General features: G+C 33.0%; 1 protein-coding gene across 2 annotated transcripts in view; it reads left to right on the top strand.

Annotated features, from left to right (window-relative positions):
- The window catches only part of TRIP13 (thyroid hormone receptor interactor 13), a 29,945-nt gene extending 5,874 nt beyond the window's left edge, over positions 1-24,071 (top strand). For both annotated transcript variants that reach the window (XM_074279189.1, XM_074279190.1), the window contains 12 exons: positions 582-747; positions 1,250-1,379; positions 3,832-3,887; positions 4,666-4,756; positions 6,794-6,866; positions 9,555-9,618; positions 10,607-10,697; positions 10,944-11,046; positions 15,431-15,584; positions 17,784-17,896; positions 20,222-20,291; positions 23,055-24,071. In XM_074279189.1, coding sequence (XP_074135290.1) covers positions 582-747; positions 1,250-1,379; positions 3,832-3,887; positions 4,666-4,756; positions 6,794-6,866; positions 9,555-9,618; positions 10,607-10,697; positions 10,944-11,046; positions 15,431-15,584; positions 17,784-17,896; positions 20,222-20,291; positions 23,055-23,153 — 1,210 coding nt within the window. In that variant the 3' untranslated portion in view covers positions 23,154-24,071. The remainder of the gene's footprint in view (positions 1-581; positions 748-1,249; positions 1,380-3,831; positions 3,888-4,665; positions 4,757-6,793; positions 6,867-9,554; positions 9,619-10,606; positions 10,698-10,943; positions 11,047-15,430; positions 15,585-17,783; positions 17,897-20,221; positions 20,292-23,054) is intronic.
- The last annotated feature ends 894 nt before the right edge of the window (positions 24,072-24,965 follow it).

The following is a 24,965-nucleotide window of genomic DNA, read 5'->3' as shown; positions in this document are numbered from 1 at the left end:
GTAGATTATAAGGGAAATTTCTTCTTTAGTTGGACTAAATAATTTCTAAGGTTCTTTCTGTCTCTGAAATTTTGTGAATTATTTCTCCTTCCTGTGTTTCATGTAAACTATTCCCAGAACAAAGCAGAGACATTATTAATTGAAATATTTACAAATCTTGCTGAGAATAAATAGTATTATGTTCCTTCTTCAGGCTGATTGAATTCAATAGTTGACTTTGGAAATTGGAAGAATACCATTCATTGCCATTAATGGATATTTATTGAGCATTCATACTATGTCAAATGCTTCTAAAACTTGCTGAAGGTGATTCTTTTTTAAACATTTAAATTTTGATTTTTTAAAATTTAAATTAATTTAATTTAATTTTAATTTAAAACAGTTCTAAGAATACATTCTCTGAATCAATTTATTTTATTTTATTAATCTTAGGAAAAGTTAGTTAAACATAAATTTTATTTTCTTATTGAGCTATTTCAGCAAGTTGTCAGCATTGCATTTTAATGGATGCATTCCTACCATTTGCTTATAGAAAGATATAAATTTCAACTCAACAGCATTTTTATTTTTTTGTTTAATAGCACTGCAAAAAAAGAAGAAATAAAGCTGAGTGTTGTAAAGCTACTAAATAGACATAACATCGTGTTTGGAGATTACACGTGGACTGAATTCGATGATGCATTTCTGTCCAGAAATGTGCAGTCTGTGTCTATTGTTGATACAGAGTTAAAAGTGAAAGAACGACAGGTACCTAAATAATTCATAATGTTTAACCCCCACTTAAGGTCTAGCTATTAGTACAGTAAATCCTAATTCTTGTTTTAAAGATGTTTTTGAATTTGACTTGTTTATGACTAGTTCACTCAGTTGATTTGGCATTATACAGGGCTCTACTGAAAAAAGAAAATGAACCACATACTTTATAATTTCATTAACATTTTCACACATGAAGTACAGCACACATTATATGAATGTTAAAAAGAATTACTTTTGATTTGTTTTTATTTGGTGTGGTATTGAAGTCTTACTTCCCCGTAAGCCTATACAGCATTAATGTTATATGGTGGTATCTACAACACAGCCAACTCTTTGAACTTTAATCATCAGCTGAATATAAATAGTATAATCACATGATACTTTATCCTTTATATTCCTATTTTCATATCTTCTTATTTTGGTACATATAATATAAGTGAAATATCTAAATATTTGCTGACTTATTGTTAATATTGTTTTCTTTATTTTATAGCCAATTGACTTGAGCAAGTGTACTCTTGCCCTTCATGTTTTCCAACTGAATGAAGAAGGACCCAGCAGTGAAAATTTGGAGGAAGAATCAGAAAATATAATTGCAGCAAATCACTGGGTGCTGCCTGCAGGTATAATATGCTGTATGAATAGCTAAAGTAGATTTTGGCCCTCTCCACCTTCTTTATGTCACATGAATTATATTCCTGCTTTGCTATGTAGGGGGGAAAAAACTTCTAGAGATAAATACATAATTATGGGGATGCTTACCAGGTACTTTTCTTTTTCTTAAAATGATTGTCATATACCTGGCTTATGCAAATTTTCTTGAATACCTTTCTGCAGTATTGTTGGAATCTTGGAAGGGAAACTACCATATGTTATTTCATTCATTTTAGCAAACATTTATTGATTCTACCCATCTTTCTAGCATGAACTCCTCTGATGTTCCTTAACCATCCTAATCATTTAAAATATGATTGACTTTTTAAAAAATTATTGCATACATAGTTTTCATGAGCATCTTTATGAAATGAGGTACACTTGTACCTAAGAACACAATATTTATATTTTAAGTGCTTTATTAAACATGTTGATGTCATACCTAACAAAACAGTAGAATTTTTGTATATAGAGATATATATTTTAAAATATAATGTCTTGTACGAATTGGAAAGAGAAAAATCCCAATCAAGGAATCACATATTTGTATAGGACTTCAAAGATCATCAAGGAAATTACCCATCTAGGGGGAAAATTTTGAATTTGGATTTGGGAAACATAAATTTGAATCTGGGTCATTCTCTTAACCTCTTTGAGATAACATGTGATATATGTCATAAGGTTATCCCTATTTTTGTAGAATAGTAAACTGAGACAAAACAGGGATTTGAATCCAATAGTGGAACCAGTATCCATAGATATCCGAATTAAGTATGTGTAACAAGTGGAGAATCTAACAGGAGGAAGAAAATGTGACCTTATAAGGTATCATTGAGACTTAAAAAGACTCATGTTTGGTTTTGGCACCTCATACTTTTTTTAGAAGAAATAAATTAGATAAAAGGCTGGGAGAGAAGTAAAGTAACATTATCAGGAAAAAAAATATATGAGGAAATCCAGAAACCAAGGGAAAGTTAGCTTCATAGGAAGTGTTGGGATAATAATGAATTGGGGCAGAAAAAGAAGCAAAATTACCATTGCTATATGAACAGATTACTCTGAACAGCAAGGAATTAGATGTGGTGTTTAGAAAATAGCTTATTAGCCTGATGCAGGGCATGATGTAGAAGCAATAGGAGATTTTGTTATCTTTCCATGCATTTGAGCTATCCCTTTTTGGCAAATGGCAGAGTGACTAATAATTTCTTGACTTGTATTATGATCATTTTTTTCCTTAAAAAGATAGGGAAATCCACAAAAGGAAGTTCTAATCTGGAGGGGAGGAAATATTTGCTAAGATAGAATAATTAGAATGTTATGGGATAGTGACAGTTCCATTTTGGAGTTTATGATACAGAAAAGGAAAGCTGAACAGAGTCTGGAGTGCATCCCAGATTATGAAGGAACAGATTTCAACACTTCAGAGGAAAGATAGGAAGGATTTCAATGGCCTAATACTCTATGGAAGAAATTAGTCCACAAGAGATGGGAAATCCAAGAATGAGATTCTGAAGAAATAAAGAAAAAAAATTCTGATTTAAAAAAAAAAAAAAAGGTGAAGGGGCAGCTAGGTGGCACAGTGGATAGAGCACCAGCCCTGAAGTCAGGAGAACCTGAGTTCATGTCATATCCATACCTGAGGAAGACCTCAGACACTTAACACTTCCTAGGTCTGTGACCCTGGGCAAGTCACTTAACCCCAATTGTCTTGGGTGTAGTGGGGTGGGGAAGGGAAGGTAAAGCTATCCAAAGATGCACAGAGAAGATGCCCAAGGAATTAACCAATCAACTTCAGTTTCAAAAAGACTGTAAGTTTTAGGTAAGGATAGTTAGGTAATGCAGAACAGATATATGAGCCTGTATGGATTTTGTCAAGAGTGCTGAAGGTCAGAATGGCATGGGACTGGGAAGGAAAGCTAACTTCACAAAGCTTTAAAATAAAATTGAAACTATTTTGGGAAAAGAGAAGGATCACAAAAATCTGAGGCAGAGAGGGCAGTGTTGGTGGGATTGGGATTAGGGTTCTTATTCTTGGCTCCAGAGATCAGAACTAGGAGCCATGTGTTGAAAGAACAGACCAAAAAAAAAAATCGCTAGAACTTAGTGGAAGAGGTGTGAAGGTAATGAGTTTTCCTTTGGAGGTTTTCAAACAGAGGCTGAAAAGGTTGGATTGGGTGTGTTCTCAGACCTTTTCCAACTCTCAGACTATTTCATTCTTTGATCCTTTGCATTATGGTTCTCATTCTAATATTGAATCAAGTTTTTTGATCTAGTTTTGAGTATGTGTTATGCCATTATTTGCTGTATGACCTTGGACAACTCATTGTATCATGTTTAAAGTCCCTTTCAATTTTACAAATCTTATGATTATAGGAATAAAGTCTCTTTCTAGAATTACATTTTGGAATTGTTATCTTACAGTTGAATTTCATGGCCTTTGGGAGAGCCTTGTATATGATGTTGAAGTTAAGTCACATGTAAGTGAAAAATATTCTTTTATATGAAATTATCTCTATTTTATAATAATTCTTCCTTTGGGCCCCAAATCTAGTTAAGTTCTACTTCAGACTTTTTAGGCAACTTGGAGATATTTTATCCTTGACTTGCATATCTAGGATTCACATTGAACAGAGTTGACCCTCAGGTTTGGAAAAGGGCAGAAGTGAGGGTACAATGTGAACCCAGAAAGTATTAATGTATATTTTCCTTATAATTCAATATTGTTAATGTTGGTGGATATGCCAAAGTAAGTAAACAGTGAGCAAATTAGTAGGTTTTATGGCTTCCCTTAATACTTACGTCAAAAAATCCATGCTTAGAGATTTCTTTGGTAAATTTGTAGAATTTATTGAGTTAAGCAGAGCATATATTTACTTTTCCCAGCTTAATTACTTAATTGCTCTACTTGATAAATGATTTGGCAAAATAGTTTTTCTAGTATGGTTGTTTTGTTTGTTTGTTTTTTTAAATAAAACTCATTATTTTGTACTTTAAAAAGTTTTTACCTACCTACATTTGAAGTTATGTTTTGTAAAATAAAATGACATGAATGTTGCTTTGTGGAATGAGATGCATTTTGGTGCCTAAGCACAGTGTCTAAAGGATTTAACAAATATTTGTAGAATTTTGGAGGCTTCACTTGATCCTCTTTGTTTCCAATATTTTTCATTTTTATTTGTAAGGTAGTACTTATGCCATATTCTTATCATAACTCCTATATTTATGTGTGCCTTTTTTTTTTCTCTCCTAAACCAGTTGCTTGACTATGTGACGACAACTTTATTGTTTTCTGACAAAAACGTTGATAGCAACCTAATAGCCTGGAACAGAGTTGTTTTGCTACATGGTAAAGAGTGTTTTGTTTTATATTTTATGAGAAGTAAAATATGAGAGTATTGCTTATTGTGCTTTTGTATTTATGTGAGGGAGTATAATTTTTTTTCAATACAGAAAGAAACAAAATTCTTTATTCCTAAATTTATTTTACCTTCCCCAATCACATTTCTTTACTCTCCCAGTGAAGATGTCTTGTGGGAGGACATCTCTCAGAATATCTGTCAGACTTTGGAAATGTGGGGCTAAAGTTCAAAATAAAAGTTAAAACTTGAGCGTTGTTACTACGAAGTTGATGGAGACAGTAGAGATATGTGAGCCAGAGGAGGCAAGAATGAGAGTCAAGACCAGTGCCCATACTTAGGACAGAAGTAAGAAAAAGAGATAGATATGAAGTGGACAAAGAAATCAGAATTATGCTGTGCCACAATCACTGAGAAATAAGATTCTAAGAGAATGGTGGTCAGAAGAAATAGGAGCCTCAGTGATCAAGGAAGATGAGGACTAAGAGGAAGACAGGAGGTCACTGACTTTCAGAATGCTTCAAGATTTACAAAGTACTTTATATTTTTATCTCAGTATCATGTGATATTTATAAGTATTCTGAAGTACAGGTATTATCTCCATTTTACAGATGAAGAAACTGAGGCTTAGGAAGGCTATAACTTATCTATGCTCATCTAATGATAATGCTTTTCAGTACATCATACTTCTTGTCAATAATGTTTATTGGTGGGAGTTTATCTAATAGCAACTCTCCTCAGAAGTTTTAAGGTGAAAAAAAGAGGGTTGGTAGCTTTCAGAGTGAAAGTGTCACCATAAGCACTTTTAAAAATAATGTATTGAAAAACATTTCAGTTCACATTGTCTATGTATGCTTGCATAATGTGTACACATGTGTGCACACACACATTCCAAACTTTTACCAAAAAAAAAAAAAGTTATAAGCAAAACATCTTGCATAGCAATAATATAAAATAGTATATATGATATTGCATACTGGCAGTTCATGTTGTCTTAAAGAAGAGGAAAGAATGTTTCATCATCAGTACTTTGGGACTGATTGATCACAACTTTCAAGCTGAATTTTTATGACTTTTGTTGTTTTAACTTACAATATTATGATTTTTCTATAGTGTACTTTTTTGGTTCTACTTTCTTTACTTTATACAGATCTTCCCGTGGTTCTTCAGTTTCTTCATGCATCATTTCTTGTAGCACAATGTTTGGTCTATTATATTCATATATACACCACAATTTGTTCTGCCATTTCCTAGGTAATGGACACACATTGTTTTTAGGTTTTTTTTTTATTTTATTTATTTTTTTTTTTTTGCTACCCAAAAAGTATAGCTATGAATATTTTGGTAATTATGTGATCTTTCTGTTTTTGACTTATATGGAATATACCTGGTGGTGGAATTGCTGGGACAGAGAATATTAACATTTAGTTACTTGCATATTTCCAAAAAGTCTTTTAAAACAATTGGACCAATTCACAGCTCCACCATGACGTATTAATGTGCCTGACTTACCATGATCCCACTGACATTTATTTAGAGTAAGTTAAGACTTACATTATATTCCAATGCCGTTTGTATTAGGGTTAACCGTAGCTGAGTTTTTGAAGGGGTATGGCAGTGATGGACAAACTCTTCTAGGGTCCCAGTGAAAGGGAAGAGCTTCTTATATGGGACAAACAAGGCAGTACATCTGTCCTGTAGACCAGCCTGGCTAAGTTTAGTAGGGAACATCACTAGAAGGCTGACCAGCAAGTGATTTTATGCTCATACCAACTCATAAAACCATATACTAAGGAATGAAAGAGTTGCTTTCTGCAACACCTATTACACCTATTTTGTTGAAATTAGCCAAATGTTTTCTTTAAAGCTCCAGGTTGCAAATCTTATATTCTACCAACTGCTTTAATACAGTATATATTTCTGATAAGTTGCCTTTGAATTTATTTTTTACATTGTGTTATAGTCTTAATCATGTTAATGATTGTCAATTATATCAATATCAAATTTACTTTGATTGTTTTTTATAGGTCCTCCAGGAACTGGGAAAACATCTTTATGTAAAGCATTAGCACAGAAATTGACAATTAGACTTTCGTGCAGGTAACTTGGGAGGAAGAAGAGAATAGTAGAAATGTGATTATTTGGTTTATCTAATTTAAAGATTATAATTTAACTTTTTTATATGATTAATTACTTTTTAAGCTATAACAACCTGGATTAGCAAAATTTATTTTTTTGAAATTATGTTGATTTAAAGTGTTTTCAGTCAAGTTAGAAAATTGCTTTAACTATGTTTATAGATTATTAAATATTAAAGTGGAAAAGGGTTTTAGAAATTATTTAATTCAACTCCCTCATTTAATAAGTGAAAAAGCTGAGGGCCATCAATATTATGTGACTTGCCCAAGCTCATGTAGTGAGTTAGAGCAGAAGGAGGACTCTGAGCATTGGCAGTCCTTTCAATACTGCCATGCTACTTTCATAGTTATTTGGAACTTGGAATGGATCATCCATGGAAACGAGGTTGTGTAAGAGTAGAATTCCTATGTAAAAGTATATACCACTAAGATTTACCATAACTATAAGGAGAAAATTGAACTTGATGATCTGTAAGGTCCTTTCCATCTTTAAAATTTGATTGTAGTTCTCTGTGGGTACAAAAAAAGCCTTCACATTTCAAATAAGCAATAATGGCAACTTCCATAAAAAACAGTAAGATAGAAATGATATTCCATGAAAGATGACTTCTCTTAATAAAAACGAAGTGTTCTAAGTTCTGGATCCATAAGAATATTTTTCTTGGTTAGAAATGGAATGAGGGATTAAAAAAAAAAACCAAACTAAACCAAACAACCTGTGTTCTTGTTTCCATTCATGGCCAAAATAAGTTTTACATTTTTGTTTTGTTTACTCTTGTATTTCATTTGAAAGGGTTGCAGTTTTTTTCAGAGAAGAGTATTACAAGTAAATTGTATTTTTGGTCTTCATATTGATGATGTAATCTTGCATCATTAGGCAAATGACTAATTGCTCCTACCTTGATTTAAAAGTCCTATGTGCTTGAAAGTTTTTTTTGGAAAGGAATGAGTGGTGAGTGTATTTACCTGTTTCAGGGGATCTTTGAAATGAATAAAATTCTACTGAGAAGTTTATAGGCAAGCTTTTTTATCTCACTTTTCCTTAATCTAATTTCATAGAATTTTTTTTAATACTGATTGAATTAAAAACTATAAAATTACACAGGGGGTGAATTGGATAAATATTTACTCCATGTTTATATGCATAACATATGCATAACAGTGCAATAAATTTTCCAGAAGATATTTCTAGAAAGGTATTTGTTTTCCAATTTTGTCCTAGTGACTTTACAAAATAATAGAAAAATTTATAAAATGCCTTCAAAAAAGGAACAAATGGATTTAATATTATCAGAATCTGATTTTTTCATTTAATATTTTGACACTTTATCAGAGATAGCATTTTAACTTTTTTTTCCCTCCTTGGCCTCAGTGAGATTATGTAATTTGCAAGGAAAAGTTAGTTACAACTAACGATGATTCAAAAACAAAAATTTATTCAGTACTTGCTATGTTTTAGCATTAGAGCAGGGGTTGGCAAACTAGTGACCTGTACCTATTTTTGTAGAGCCATGCTGAAAATATTTTTTGCATTTTAAAAAAAAAAAGTTTTATTATATTAAAAAATATAAGAACCATTCTGAATTGATGGGTCAATACAAGGACATAGCAATAGAGACATAAAGACAGAAATTAAAGTGCCTACCTTCAGAGAGCTAACATTCTGATAGGAAACAGTATACATCCAAATAAATGAATACAAAATTTATAAACATAATTACACATATCCAGAGCATTAAAGAGGCAGAAATTAAAGGCAGGTCTTCCTCATTCAAAGTCTGTCTGCTGTAACTTGCTTTCTCAATTCAGGATTTTTCAGTATTAATGCTACTATAACAGAGAGAAGTTTTATAAATACAATGAAGAAGGAGAAAGAGGATCTTTCCTCAATATGAGTTCATAGTAAACAGTGAACCCTTAGGAATATAATAATTTATTTTCCTTTTTAAAATGCTTTGAAATTAAAGTTAACAATTTTGGATACTGAGGTGGGTAAAATTGGCTAAGTAATCAATCCAAAGAGGTCTCCTGAGGTGGGCATAGCTCTGAGGGTCAAGAGGCAGAGCAACAGAGCAAGAGGCTTCAACACTTGCTGTTTTTGGCAACGGTCATTCAGCCACACAGCAAAGTGCCTGCTTCCTTGTATTAATTTCTTGTTGGTTAAATTTTGAAAATAAAAGCATTTTAAATTTATATATATATATATATATATATATATATATATATATATATATATATGTGTGTGTGTGTGTGTGTGTGTGTGTGTGTGTGTGTGTATTAAACTTAAAGGACTCAAAGGTTTGATGTTTGTTTTGTTTTTACATTTAGATAGCACTCAATGAGACAGTCTGTACAGTATAAAGAATACTTGATTGAGTGTTCAGGTTCTGGCCTTGAATTTGATATTTAGATTGCTGTGTGGTCTTATTTCACTTCATTTTTCTGACCTTCAATTTCCTCATATGCAAAATGGGGGTTTTATATATATGTTTTGGTTCTTATAATTCTAAAATTTATCATTTTTGCTATTTAATGGTTTATATATTTGGGAAATTGACACTTTCTTCTTAAAAGCTGACTACCACCAAAGAAGTAGCTTAGGACTGATTATATTATAAGACAATTTGATTGATTCTTTCTCTTATTTTAGGTATCAATATGGCCAATTAATTGAGATAAATAGTCATAGTCTTTTCTCTAAGTGGTTTTCAGAGGTAAGCATTAAATTCTAAGCTTGATGATTTAATCTGGAAGAAAAATACTTGTGCATATATATTAAGTTCTTTTTTTAAAAACCTGGGACAGTGCCCGGGAAGAATGTATTGCTTTTGTATCATTGTCTTTTTGATAAGTGGATTAATTATAGGATCAGATTTAAAATATGAATCCTTGTGCAATTTCTCCATATTTATTTTTACAGTTAAACTGTTAATTTGGACATGTTTTATACAACAAAAACTCAAATAAAGTTTAGGAGAATAAATATAGAATAGTTATTAGGTAACATTACAGTCTTATTTGGATTTATGCTATAACTATAGTGTCCCTTAGTTTTTTTCTCCAAATATAAAGAGATAACATGGTATGGGGGCAAAGCTCTAAACTGAGAGTTGGGAAAACAGAGCATCAGAGATCTAGCTCTTAAGTTTTTTTGGATGTGACTTTGAGCGAGTCATTTAACCTTTGTACAACTCCATTTTCTCAAGAAAAATGAAGGTATCTTACTCGATTTCTCCTGATTATTCTAGCTAAGAATTTGTGAGTCTAGGTTTGTATACTAGATACATAAAGTTACAAACTTAAGTAGGTGAAGAACAAACCTGAGAGATAGTAAGGCAGAAAACAAGGAGTAGGAATGATTGTGAAAGGTGTGTGATTTTACAGTCAGAAGCCCAGAATTTGGGTATTGGCTCTGGCATCTATTAATTCTGTGATTTTGGACAGATAACTGAGCTTTTTTAGTATCAATGATCTCACTTGCAAAATGAGGAAATTGTATATAAATCTCTGTGAGGAAAGGCTGAATTACACTGGAAAGGGCCAAACATACTATTCAGCTAGAACTTGACCCCTAGTGTGAGTATAATAGGAAAGAAAACATTAGTTTATTAACCATAGAGATTTATACAAATGTGTTACTACAGTACTTTTAAAATTTTCTAGAAGCCAGCATTTAAATAATTTAATGTGTTTTGGTTCTAGAGTGGTAAACTAGTAACAAAGATGTTCCAGAAGATTCAAGAGTTAATTGATGATAAAGAAGCACTGGTGTTTGTACTAATTGATGAGGTAGGTATGGATCTAGTTACGGAGTCATTTTGAAAGTGGGAATTCTAAGAAATCAATTCATCTTATTGGTATTAAGAATAGATTGTAGTAAGCATATAATTAAAACCCATAAAATATATAAAAATATATAAGCATATAAAAAAACCCATTGGGATTAAAGAAATTATATGGACCATTTAAACATAAAATAATAATCTGATCATAATGACATTTCTTTTTCTCTTTTTCTTTTTCTCCTGTCTACAGGTAGAAAGTCTCACTGCAGCCCGTAATGCCTGTAGGGCAGGCACTGAACCATCAGATGCAATTCGGGTTGTTAATGCTGTTTTGACACAAATTGATCAGATTAAAAGGTAAAATGGGCATGTAGAATGTTAGAGTTGAAAAATTCATCTTGTTCAATAACTTTGTTTTACAGATAGCAAAAGTGCATCGTAGAGAGGAGAAAGTACTTGGCCAAAGTCAGCAAGTTAGTGGCAAAAGCAGGACAAGATTTCAGATTTTACTCATGTGAGTTAATGGCAGGAGGGACTTCAGAGACCATATAGTCCAACTCCATCTTACAGATGAGGAAACTGAGATCCAGAGAAATTAATACAATGAAATAAGTAAACATTTATTTCAGAAAAATTCCTTTTAAATGGTTTAGACATTACCATTAATTTGACATTAGACTTTAGATAGATATAGAACTGGCTAGTGATTTGGGCACAAAGAATAGTTGTATTTTACATGGTTTATTGTTAGTATGGCAGAAAGTTTCTAGTGTCCCGGGGTCTGTGCTTAAGAGTTTTTATTAGTGACAGACAAAGTTATAGATGGTATGCCTATCCTACTTGAATGTAACACAGAACTGGATAGGATCTCTAACATGTGCATTACAGAATTAGCATCCCAAATGATATTGATGGGCTAGATTGCTGGGCTGAATTTAACTGAAGTGAAATTCAATAGGGAAAAAGGTGAAGTCTTGGTCTTGGGTTCAAAAGTTCAACTGCTTAACATGGGGGAAGGATAGGCTTTAGTTTTTTAAAGGATCTAGATTTTAGTAGACTTCAAGGTCAGTATGGTGAGTTAACAGTGATATGATAGTCAGAAAAGCTAATGTAATTTCAGTTTCCCCTGAGAAGTAAACAAAACTTCCAGAAATGGTGAACTATAGTTCCACTGTTCTCTGCCTTTGTAAGACCTCATCCAGAAGATTTTATTCTGTTCTAGGAAGCATATTTTAAAATGAAAAGTGTTCAGAGCAGGACAAGCAGAATGATAAAGGGCTTTGAGTCCATGAAGTACTGTGATTGAAGGAATTGGGTGTGTATGGTCTTAAGGGGAAGACTAAGAGAGTTCACGACTGCTATCTTTAGGTTTTTGAAGAGCTGTTGTGTGGAGTTAGAATTAGCCTTTTCTATTTGGTCCCAGAGAGCAGAACTAGAAGCAGCAAGTAGAAGCTGGGGTTGGGGGTGGGAGGAAGGAAGAAGCAAATTTAGAAAACTAAAAAAATCTCTCCAACATTTAGAGCTGCCTAGAAGAAGAGTGGGTTGCTTAGATGTATGGCAAGATCCCCTCTCCTGACAAAGACTGGACAACTACTTCTCAGACCTGTTATAGTGTGGATTCCTTTCCTGTCTGGGTGGGACTCCATGATTTGTAAAGTCCCTTTCCCCTCTTAAATTCCATGATTCTGGGAAGCATCTCTCAAGTACTTATTAACAAAATGATCATCATCAAATCATTTAACTTCTATGCCCCTTAATTGATCTGTGAATTAGGACAGTTCTCTTTGGACTATCTACAGGGTTGTTATTGTTAGGAAAAGGACTTATAAAAACTTTTATGTGCTATATAAAGTGAGTTAAAAGACTAGTTTTTCAGTTATTTTTTTAAAAACTAACAAATCCAGATTCTTTTATTCTCTCTCACCCCACTGGGAGAAAAAAAAAAAAAAGAAAGAAAGAAAGAAAAAAACAATTTCCCTGTAACAGATGTGCATAGTCAAGCAAAATGTATGCCCTCATTGGCCCTATATAAAAATATATCTGTCTCATTTCTGCATCTTAACATGTTTCATCATTGGTTCTTAAATTATGATTGGTTATTCTATTGATTTAGTTTTTGCAGCTTTTAAAGTTGTTTATTTTTACTGCATTGTTATAGTATAAATTGTTCCCTTGTTCGTTTCATTCTTCATCAGTTTATAAAACCTTTCAAAGTTGTTCATTTTTATAATGTTGATTTTGTAACAGGAATTGTTGCAATGGTTCTGTTTATTCTTTGTCAGTTCATGTCTTTTCACGTCTCTTTGAAATCATCTATTTCCTTATTTCTTTCAGCAAAATATCTCATCAGATTCAGATTATTAGTTCAACCTTCTCATATTAGTGATAAGTTAAAGTTAAAAAGGCTACACAACTCTTAGATAGCAGAATTTGGATTCAAGCCTCTATCTTGTTATGCCTAATCTAATGCCCTTCCCACCTATATGCATTTTTTTCTAGGAAATATAATTTGACCCAATTAATAGAGCAAGGAGAAAAAAGGTCAGGGTAAAAAGAAATGTCATGGTTTTTTGTTTTTATATATATAAGTAAAGTAATGTGATGGACATATGGAAATTTTGTTTTCTCTTGGGGTTTTCTGGAGATGTTTCATAAGACTGCCTCATGATATATAAAGTACTAAGAAAAATACTTTGTTGTATTTACATTTTATGCTTATAAAATTTCTCTTGGCATCTTTGGGAGCAGGATTGAGACCTCATCTTGAAGGGACCTTAGAGACCATCTAGTCTTTCTATCTTATTTTTATAGATAAGGAAACTGAGGAGGTTCTAAACGACATAGCTAGAAAGCATAAGAGCTTAGATTTTAATCTAGGTCTTCTGACTTGTGAACTGTGTCTAACATTCTTGTGCTTGCATAAACTCAATTTATATATAACCTGTAAGAGTTGTTGATTAGAGAGTTCTATTTCATTCTCATATAGGTCATTTAAGTTTACATAGAAAATGTTTTCCATGGCTACAAATTCTATGCCTAATCCTACCTTGTCATATTATGTATATACTCATGTTGTTGGTGACAGTAGAAAATAGGTAAGTGGATATAAATGATTCAGAGGAGACATCTACTAGTACTATGGACAAAAACTCAAGTTACTCCAAACTAAGTGAGTTGACATTGCCACTTATGTATGTGAAGTTCAGATCATTATTTTTCATACTTCACAGATTTCCTCTCTTGAAGTGGGAAAAGAAACTTCTTTATTGTATTAGTTTTTTTTTTTTTCCTTAATCTCAGCTTCATGATAGAGTAATTTCTCATTTTCTCAAGGAACTAATTCTAGCATTATTGTGCCATGTGAATCTTTCTAGTTTAACTGTCAGAAATCAAAGCTTCTATTTTATAACTACTCTATTGTGGTGACTTCCTTTTTGTCATTGTTAATGGTAATTTAGTCCATGGTAACCACTATTAACAAAGATGATAGGTTCATTTATTTATTCTGTGTTGCTACAAACATTTAAAAACAAACACTAAGGACTCAGTGCCAAATAACTGACTTATTTATTTTGTGGTTAGAATATTTTCAAAGCTAGATTTAGAATTTAATTTGAATATTATTTTAGGTAGAACCCATAGAGGAGATAGGACAGTGTTCTAAGGTAGATAAAATATCATTGAATATTAATTAATGGCATATTTTCCAGCAAATACAAAAAGACAAAGGGAGAGGATAAGGATAGGAAAGAGGGATATGCAGAGAGATGAGTCTGTTGGACCTGTGAAATTAATCTTGAACAGCTATATTTGGCCTCCCTGGAAAAACTAGAGTACTTTGGCAAGGATTGATAATAGATTTTCTCTTCTGAATCTACTTCATGACTCCAAAACAGTTTTACCTTCAGGTTTGATATTTAATAATGTGAATTATTTCTTTCTTCTTCCTCTCCTTCTCCTCCTCCTCCTTTTCCTTCCTCCTTCTTTGTTTTTTCTGATACTACTTATTTGTGTATGTATGTTTCAAAGCAATCATGATTAAGTGACTTGCCCAGGGTCACATAGCTAGTGTCAAGTATCAGAAGCTAATTTTGACTCTGGTCCTCCTGACCCCAGGGTCAGTGCTCTATCCACTGGGCTACCTAGCTGTCCCTGTATGACCATGGACCAATTCACAAAACCCCTTCTTTCTCTCAGCAAGTATTTCTCCATTTTAGTGCTTCAAATTTTTTTAATGGGGGACTGAATTAGAGATACAATTAGAGATAAGCTTCAAAATGGGATAAGATGAAGTTCTCCTTTTTGTGATTATATAAAGTTTTTGTTGATTTATTTGATTTTTTTAAAAAAATGCTAACCAGCACCATGTAAAAAAGGGCATTGTACCCTGTAGTACCTAGTAGTTTCATTAAATGAAATATTTTATTTTGTTAAGGGCAGCAAAGGACCTCCACATTTGCTTATAGTGATAATATGAAGTTGTATTGTTGGGGACATCTGAGAACATTAGATCCCTCTCAGCCCTAGGGATCTAATACTTTTTGGGAGTTGTAACTTCAAGTAGTTAGTTACAACTGCATTGACATAGTTAATAGTCTCATATACCCTTCCTCTGTGTTTTCTCATTAAAATTGGGCTAATTGAATTTAACACTAAATAGTGTTATCTGAAAATGTGAACCGTTAGGCATATATTATTACTATGTTAGAAGATGTGACATCATGTTTCTTTTTCTTAACAGGCATTCAAATGTTGTTATATTAACAACTTCAAATATTACAGAGAAAATTGACATGGCTTTTGTGGACAGAGCTGATATAAAACAATACATAGGACCTCCATCTACTGCAGCCATTTTCAAAATTTATCTTTCTTGTTTAGAAGAACTAATGAAGGTAATCTTTTATTAATTTTTCAGTAGTATTGTATTGATTTGGTTTAAAAACAATGTTTCCATACAATTTTTTAGTGGTAGGATTAGTAACTCCCTAGTCTTAAAATAGGATGACATACAAAACTGTTTCTTACAGTTTGGTCCAGTATCAATATTACATTTTTAACTTATTTTGCTCTTTTGGGAACCATATTAAATGATCATATTTCAATACTTGAATTTCTTCTTGTTCCATCTTTTTTTTTTTTTTTCTTCAGCTTGTTTTTATAACCTTGACTTGATTCAGAATTTTAGTTTGTGCCATTTGAAGCATTTAATTGAAGATCTACCAGGGGTTCTCAGACTAAGACCTGTGGGCCCAGATGCAGCCTGCTGAGGACATTGGTTATGGCAAATGGGCTGAGGGGTTGAAACAGAGTGTGAGTTTTTGTTTTTACTATAATCCAGTCCTCCAACAGTCTGAGGGACAGTGAACTGGCCCCCTATTTAAAAAGTTTGAAGACCAGGGATCTAAAAAAATTAATCCTTTGTTTTTGTTTTTGTGCCCTGAAGGCAATTTAGGCTTCTTAGTTTATTCTCACTTATTTTCACTTTCTGGCCTTGCCTGCCAGTGGTCCTCAAACTTTTTAAATAGGGGTCCAGTTCACTGTCCCTCAGATGTTGGAGGGTCAGATTATAGTAAAAACAAAAACTCACACTGTCTCCGCCCCTCAGCCCATTTGCCATAACCCTATGGGCCGCATAACGTCCTCAGCGGGCTACATCTGGTCCATGGGCAGTAGTTTGAGAACCCCTGGATATAACCCAAACAGTTCCTTTCCCATCCATTCCCTTATTGCTGAGGTACTTCATATGTTTGTAGAATGTCAAAGTTATCATTTAGTCATCTTTTTAGCTGACATGTTTGTCTAGGGTTTTCGGGGGGGGGTTTGTTTTGTTTTGTTTTAAGATTTTCTCTTCATCATCACCTCCTCTAAGCTGTTAATCTTTTTACCACCTGTACATTACTGTGAATTACTGCTGGTTATTAAATTTTTATGGTATCTAGGTTCAAAAATTTCTTCGTTATCCAAAATTTAGAATCACTGACAAAGGAACATATTATGAAGCCTTAGATGAGGGTAGAAACAATGGTCAGGCAATTTTAATGTAGAACATTGTGCATAGTACTTTAAAGGAAGAGATAGTCCCTGTCTTAAAGATTAATTATAAAGAAAGATGCATGTATACACATACACACACACACACACACACACACACACACACACACACACACACACGACCACATGAAAAGAACTTAAACACATTTGCAAAGAAATAATCTTTCATCAGTTAATTACTGTAGGCTACTTGTGTAAATGTTAGGAGAATGTAAAGTCCTTGCACCATTTGGCAGCCGAACTGGTTTGAATTAATTAAGGAAGCTTCTTTGGGAGTGAAAGAAAAATAGTCTGTAGAGAATAGGTGGCAGAGGAAAACTACCAGATACAGAGTTTTGAGTGATGTAGGGAGTGGTAGATCACAGTTTGAACTGTTGTTGATAGATTTTTGAATTTAAGAAGGTAGCTACTCTCTTTTTTTTTTTTAACTTTTATTAAATCAATATACTTTCTACCACTTTTATATAAAGAGAAATCCTATTCATTTTCTTAGTGTCAGTAATTCATATACAGCTCAAAAGAGTGTTGGTAACCTAGTTAGGGACATAGGTTTGAAATTTTGGCATCACATCTTAGCATTTTTCTAGCCACCTAACAATATAATTTCCACATAGCCATCTCCATACTCAAGACACTCAACTTGCACATTAAATCTATACAATCGAAGAAATTACTCCTGCCCTATCCATCCTATTCACAGGTCCTGAAAAAAAATCTTTAAACTTTTAATCCCATTTACACCATAGATTATAGAGCTAACATTTGAAGGAACCTTAGTTCAGCCAAGTTATAGTTAAATAGTGAGATGACTTCATTACCTAATCACCACTTCTAATATTGTTCATGTGGGAATGTGTTCTTATTCCCAATGACCAACGTAAACAGGAATAGGCAAAAGGACCCAGCCTTAAGTTGGGAGGGTTTAATATTTTTTTATTCGAATAGTTTATTTTAAACGTAACTACTGTTCACATTTTTCTGTAAGATTCACATGACTTAAATTTTGGACAATACTAATCTTAATATTTCCTTTACATTAGTGTCAAATAATATATCCACGGCAACAACTGTTGACTCTTCGAGAATTAGAAATGATCGGTTATGTTGAAAATAATGTATCAAAGCTGAGTCTACTATTAAGTGAAATTTCAAGGTGAGAATCTTCATTTTGAAACCAAAAAAATTTTGTTTTTAATGTTTTGAGCTACAGTGATTATCAAGTTTTAATTCTACTCTAGATAAATATGCAAAATTAGGTTTCAAAACTATTTAAACCTAAATTTTGCATATTTATCTAGAGTAGAATTAATTTTTTAAAGATTTTTAAAGGTATTCATTATGACGTTTTCCATATGAACAGTTAGAAGCTAAGACAACATAAAACTTAAGTCTACTCACTTCGAGGTAGTATGCCAAATGGTGAAATAGAAAAAAAATATAGACAGCCCCTTTCCTCAAGAAATTTACTATAATTGGGAAGGTAAAATCACATGCTTCCCCCTCTTAAATGGCTTCTGCCTCCTGCAAAAAAAAAAAAAAAAAAAAAAATTTATCTTATGTGTGTGTGTGCATATATACATAATATACATATGCATGTGATATATACATAAATGTGTGCATTTTGCCTTACGTTATATCTATATATTTTTGATAACTATAGTATTTTTGCTATACAGTTGACATTGATGGTTATTAATAATTTTATAAGTTGAATGCATGTGGGTATACATATATGTATATGTATGTATGGGCATAATGTGTGTGTGTGTGTGTGTGTACATGCATGCATATGTGGGGGAAGAAAGTGAGCAAGCAAGGAAGGAAATGCTTTAATGATAGAAAGCAAACTTTTTGAAGAATAGGATTTTCATCTCTGTCTTAGGTTCTTTGTCCAACATCTAGCATTGTGTCTGTTGTCATGGTGACAGTAATGTCACCTTCCCTGTGTGTATGGCTAAGGATTAGTTCATATAATTTAAGGAAACTTAGTGCCAATATAAATATTAAGGGAAAGGGAGAAGGTAAGATAATTGAAATTTGAAGTCTGAGTATCTAAGAGAATTGCAAAGTATGAAAGAAAAACTAGCTTGGCAAGGAAGATGATGTACTTTGCAAGTTTAACATGTGGCAAGATATTCATATAAAAGTATTCCATCATACAATTGGAAATTCAGGACTGGAAGTCAGCAGCACAGAAATAATAGTTGAAACAGTGAAACCTGATGAAATTTTGTGGTGATATCACGCATGAAAATCAGAGATGTGATAGATGAACATTGGGAAACGCCTGCATTTAGAGTAGAAGAAAGAAATTCCAGTTGCGCTTTTGAGTAATTAAGGTAGCAAGTAAACTAAGGTAATATAGAAATACAGTAAAGGAAGCCAAGAAAGGAGAAAGTTTAAAGAAGGAAATGCTATCAATAGTGTCATATACTGCAAGAAGATTAGGAAAATGAAAACTAAAATTATTGATGACCTTAGAGAATGCATTTTTAATAGGATATTCTTGAGAATGCAAGAGGATTAAAGAAAAGATGGCTTGAAAACAAGTGAAGGAAGAATGGGGACCCCTCTAGTTAGCAGAGAAATTTGAAGGAGAGAAAATAAGGTCAGCAGGGTCGAGTAAAAGTTCAAGTGCAAAATTTTCATAATTGTTTAAATTTTAATAAAATTTGTAATATACATTTTTGGCTTTTAAATGTAACATTTTGCTTTTGAAATTCTTATAACTGTTTATATTTACAGAATGAAAGAGAGATTTTACAGTTATCAGATTTAATTTGATGACTATAAAATTAGGTCCCAATTAATGAATCAGTCACATGATGAAGTTGCATTATTTGAATTTGCACTCCATATTTCTGTTGGTCTTGAACTAATTACTATATTTACATGCAATTATCCTTGGAATAGTATGGTTTCAAATAATACGGTTGTGTCACAGAATTAATTCTTTGTTCATATTAATTGGGACCTACCTATATATAAGTCAATGTGAATAATTCAAAACCAAAAATGGATTAACTTTGGTCTAAATTATCTCAATTGGCTGTTTATATAATTGACAATCTTTAGAATTTCGTAGTACTCATTATTCCTTCCATAGTATTAAGTGAAATTATTATTTATATGATTGAAGAAAGAAATATTTAGGAATGTGTGACTTAGTAAATTTATCCTTAGGTCCAATAAATTCATTGGGTGCTTATTATGAAGTAAATGTGCAAAGCAATCTAGCTCAAGATTCTTGGAAATAAATAAATGGAATTGTTTTCAAACTCACTTATCTACATACTTTTTCTTCTCTGGGATGTTTTCAGTCTTTGGCTTTAGAAAACAATCATGATTTAATTGAGGATGTATTTGTGCTTGAATTTTGCTCTGCAATTAATGTTGAAAAATATTCATAGAAAACAACCATCAGTATAATCTTTGGAAGAACAATATTTAGAAATATTTTGTGTCTGTTTTTAAACAGGAAAAGTGAAGGACTTAGTGGCCGAGTCTTGAGGAAACTTCCGTTTCTAGCACATGCATTATATATACAAGTAAGTTTTTGTTCTCACTGTTTTTTCAATTGATGTTTCCATTCTCAATCATCACTAGCCACTCACAAAGCCTTAACTTAAATCGCTTCTCACTTAAAGCTTTAACTCGGAGCAACTATACTACAGGATATATGCCAAAGATATTAAACAGTCAGGCCATTTGAAGACATGTTAATGGCAAAGGCAATAATTCTGCCAAATTTAAAAACTTTAATAGTCATGCCTGGCAGCAAGTTTGGCCCTCAGAAAAATGTGAAGTGAGTTAAGTTTATTTATAATAAATTTTTCTTCCTATAATAGAGTCTAACCTCTCCACAGTATCTTATACTTAGAATAAGAATCAGAATATTAAAGATGGAAACAACTTTAGAGGTCATCTGGAGTAATCCTCTGTAACCTGGATGCATTCTCTAGCATTTTTTAAGGCTTTGGTTCAGGTATGACTTATTTGAACCTCATCTTCAAGTCATCAAATATTTATTAAGTGCCATAAACAATAAAATTAATTTTCTTGTGTGTCTATTAATACTCTCAGAGAGCCTGGTTCAGTACTGGAAAATAGAAAGAACTCTGCAAATAGTTGTTAATTAGAATTACCATCCTTCTCCCAGGCATTTAAATAGGGTTCTTACATATAATATTACATATTATATATGATATATAATCCAATGATAGAAGTGTCTTGTGCTGGATTTTCAGTTACTTTGTCAGGCCATTATGGGAGTTGTATTTGCATAACTACCTGCTAGTTTGTCCTAAGTAACTGTAGCTTAAGTATTAAAAGATGGTTCAGTTATATATTGCTTACAAAGTATTTTCTTTGCCTTATACTTTAAATTTAATCATTATTTTCATCCTGTACTATTTGGTTTCAGCCTGACTTTTATCTCCCTTGAATCCCTTGCTGCATCCTATTGCCACTCATCTCTTTCTACATCCCAATAGCTTTTTACTCTCTCATCCTCCTTCATCCCTGCTCACCTACTGTAGAATAGATTAGAGATGGTCACACTATGTATTTTTGGACTGGGTTCAGCACTGATCTAAATCATCCATGGGGGTTGTAATTGCTTTATCCTAGTCATTTTATTATTCTTTTCCCTTCTCCTGTTTTTCTGCTGCATCCTCTTTTCTCCCTTCCATTTTTGCAGAGGACTTATGCTGAAAAAATTGAGATGATCCTTCATGAACTCTCTTTTCCCCAATTCCACAGCTGAAATCACGTCAACATAGTCTCTCATTCTCTCTCCTTTTGTTTCAGCTTCAGAAAATGAGATGAATCTTTACCTTCCTGGTGTTTCTTTAATCATCTCTCTTTTCCTTTGTATTCAGCCTTCTTTATAAACTGATTTACAAGCATTTCTCCCTATCCTTAAAAAAACCACAAAAAGCCTTTCATAGCCATCTCTGTTCTCTCTGTTGCCTCTACTTCCCCACCTTCCATGGTCTTCATCCCATTGCTTGCAGGCTTTCCCACCTGCCAAGGTCACCAGGGAGTAGGGAGTTCAATTGACCTTTCCTCCCTGGGTTTTTGGGATAGATCTCTGTCATAGTTCTTTCCCTCCTAGTCTTCAGTCTCCTTTGTAGGATCATCATCCATGTGTCATCCCCTAATTTTATGTGTAATCCAGAACACTTTTTGGGCCCCTCTCCAGTCATTTGAGGGTTCAGTGGAAAGAGCATTGGGTTTGGGATCAGGAAGATCAGAGTTAAAATCTGGCCTCTAACTCAAATCACTTCACCTCTTCTGTCTCAATTTCCCCCATTATGAAGATGATAACTACCTATTCTGCAAGGTGATTGAGTACCAAATGAAATAATGTTTGTAAAGCAGTCACTTAGTAGATGCTCCATAAATATTTTTTCCCTTCCCATTTCCTTTTGATTTCAGCAGCTCCCCACAGATTCAGCCGTTTTTCTCTAAGCATATAACTTCTATATTTACATATCCAACCCTCATTTCTTTTCTGAGCTATAAGCACATATCACCAACCATCTAATGAATAGATCCATTGGTATCTCAAACTCGGTATGTCCAAAACCTAAATTTGTTATCTACCCTCACCCCAAACTCACTTTTTTTGTTGTTGTTGTTGTTATTAAGGGAAATAATCTTAAATTCTAGGTTGATAATGTTATTCCTCAGTACTTAATGGGCACTCCAGCCATAATAGTTTACCAGCCATTCTTTAACATCTTGTCTCCTTTCTCCGTACTTTCTCCATAAAAAGCTGTCAGCTCATACCTGAGATGCTCTTCCTCTTCACCTTTTCCCCTTGGAATTCCTAGTTTCATTTAAGGCCCAGTTCAAGTCATGACTTTTTCCTAAGACCTTTTCATATTTAGCCCAGTTATTGGTTACTATATTCCACTCCCAACCTCTTTCTCCCCTCCCCCCCCACCCCATACTTTCATATAGAAGTGATCACATACATATTTGTATATGCAAGTATCTATGTGTATATATATATATATATATATATATATATATGTAGCCTGTACTTCATTATTTGTGAATAGATTATGTGTTCCTTCCCTCCATGAGAATATAAGTTCTTTGAGTCATATGTGTGTTTGTATCCCTAGTCCCTAAGACATGGCAAAAAAGTTACTTAACTAAAAGATGTGGTTTATGAAATATATTTTGACTATTTTAAATCTTTTTTGCTTATATTCTAGAATGTTAAGGTTGCTAGATGGAGTGACTGCCCAAAAAAAATTGTGTTTTTGTATTTGATCTAATGGTACTCTGTTTGCTTTTAGACACCGACTGTTTCAGTAGAAGGATTCCTCCAGGCCCTTTCACTTGTAGTGGACAAACAGTTTGAAGAAAGAAAGAAGCTTTCAACTTGCATTGAATAATCTGTTGCATCTGACTCAATTGCACATACAGTTATTGATGTAATATTCTTAAGCACACCTGTTGCCCCTCTAATTTCATCTTTAAAGAAGAATTAAACTGGGGGTCAGAATTACTCTCCTTCGCTTAACCTTTATTAAAAGCATTACACACTCAGTGTGTACTCCACACACATCATTGTCACATTCCTTTAGAAAGACAAATGTCCTATTGTGCTCACTGTTATGAGGGGGAATTTAGAATGTATATACGGACAATTTTGTTCATGCCTACTCAAAAAATCACCTTTCTCTGTTGAATCTTCTTTTACTTTCCTTTGCAAATTTAAAACAAAATTGGTTAACAAGTTAGTTTTTGGGCATATTGTATAGTAACTAATTGTTTTTAAGTCTTTTTAAGACTTATAAATAAGAGCATTTAAAAATATATATCATACAGGATATAGCATGACATTGATTTATCTAATGTTATTTAATGCACAGGTGCTATATATAGTATGTTTAAACAACAAAAGTCCCACACATTTTATAGGAAATGGGAGAAATGTTTTATTGTTTGTTGCATTCAAACATAGTATATTAGACAGTTGTAAAGTTTAAAGGTGAAAATGTTTAACATCAAAAACAGATGTATAATATAATATACCTCATAATCTTATTGCAACTACACTATAATTTTGGCTAATAATTTTTATTTTTATGTGAATAGATGCTATTCACTTCTTAAAGATTAAATTACAAATTATGTGCCATATAAAACAAACAATTCAATTATGACTGTAAAATGGACTTTGTGAAATCTACTAATTTTATATTTCACTTTCACCTCTGGATAAGCTAGATTCATGTTAGTGTGTTCTATATAGTATCTACTCTTAAAGATAGTGTTGACTTCATTAAAACCTATTTTGTTTATTAAAACATTGTGGAAATTTTTTTAGATTTCTCATCTTGCTGTTTTATTGTTCTTTTCATGTAAGCGGAACAAGTTGTTGATAATGAGTTGAAGGAGCCTAAGAGACCATCTATTCTATCACCTCATATTGCAAATGAGGAACCTGAGGACTAATTTAATTATGTGACTTGCCCACTGTCACAGATAGTAAACATGAGAATGAAGGATTTGAACCCTATTATCCTTCTTGACTTCTCTGCAATCTTTAGAATTTAATCACCCTCCTCTTAATACTTACAGGCTTTCAGGACACTCTCCTGATTCTCCTATTTTAGCCCCCTTCAGGCTCTTTGCTGAATTAAAGGTTTTGTCCTATGTCCTGCTTTTCCTCTGTACTACTTCAGTTGATGATCTCATCTACTCCCATGGATTCAAGTATGTCTATGCTGATGAATCTCAAATTTACTTATCCAATCCAAACTGCTCTGCTGACCTCAAATCTCCAAAAATCTTGAACTGGATGTCCTATAGACTTTTTATATTGAATAGGATGTCCTATTGAGGACATATTCCCCAGTTCTTTAGGCATATATTGTGTCATCCTTGAGATCGTCCTTTCTCTGACTTCCTCTATCCAATTGTTGCCAAATCTTGTTGGTGTTGCCTTTGTAATCTCTCTCAAAAATATATCCTTCTTTGCTTTGATACTCTCATTTCCTTGATGCAGGTCCTTATCTCCTTATTCCTGGACTATGGTAATTGTCTGCTTCTGGAGCCTAAAACTTGGGGAAATTATTTTCTTATTAGGTACAGCTGGATACGTTGTGATCTGTAATAGAAACTTAGAACCAAAAGTCAGCTTAGAGATCATCTAGAACAATCTTTTCATTTTATTGGTTAACAAATAACAGGTTAAAGGA

Source organism: Sminthopsis crassicaudata, chromosome 1 (assembly GCF_048593235.1).
Source record: "Sminthopsis crassicaudata isolate SCR6 chromosome 1, ASM4859323v1, whole genome shotgun sequence".
In the NCBI taxonomy this organism is placed as follows: domain Eukaryota; kingdom Metazoa; phylum Chordata; class Mammalia; order Dasyuromorphia; family Dasyuridae; genus Sminthopsis; species Sminthopsis crassicaudata.
Note: the sequence above shows the minus strand (reverse complement) of the source record. Positions and strands in the feature narration are given on the sequence as shown.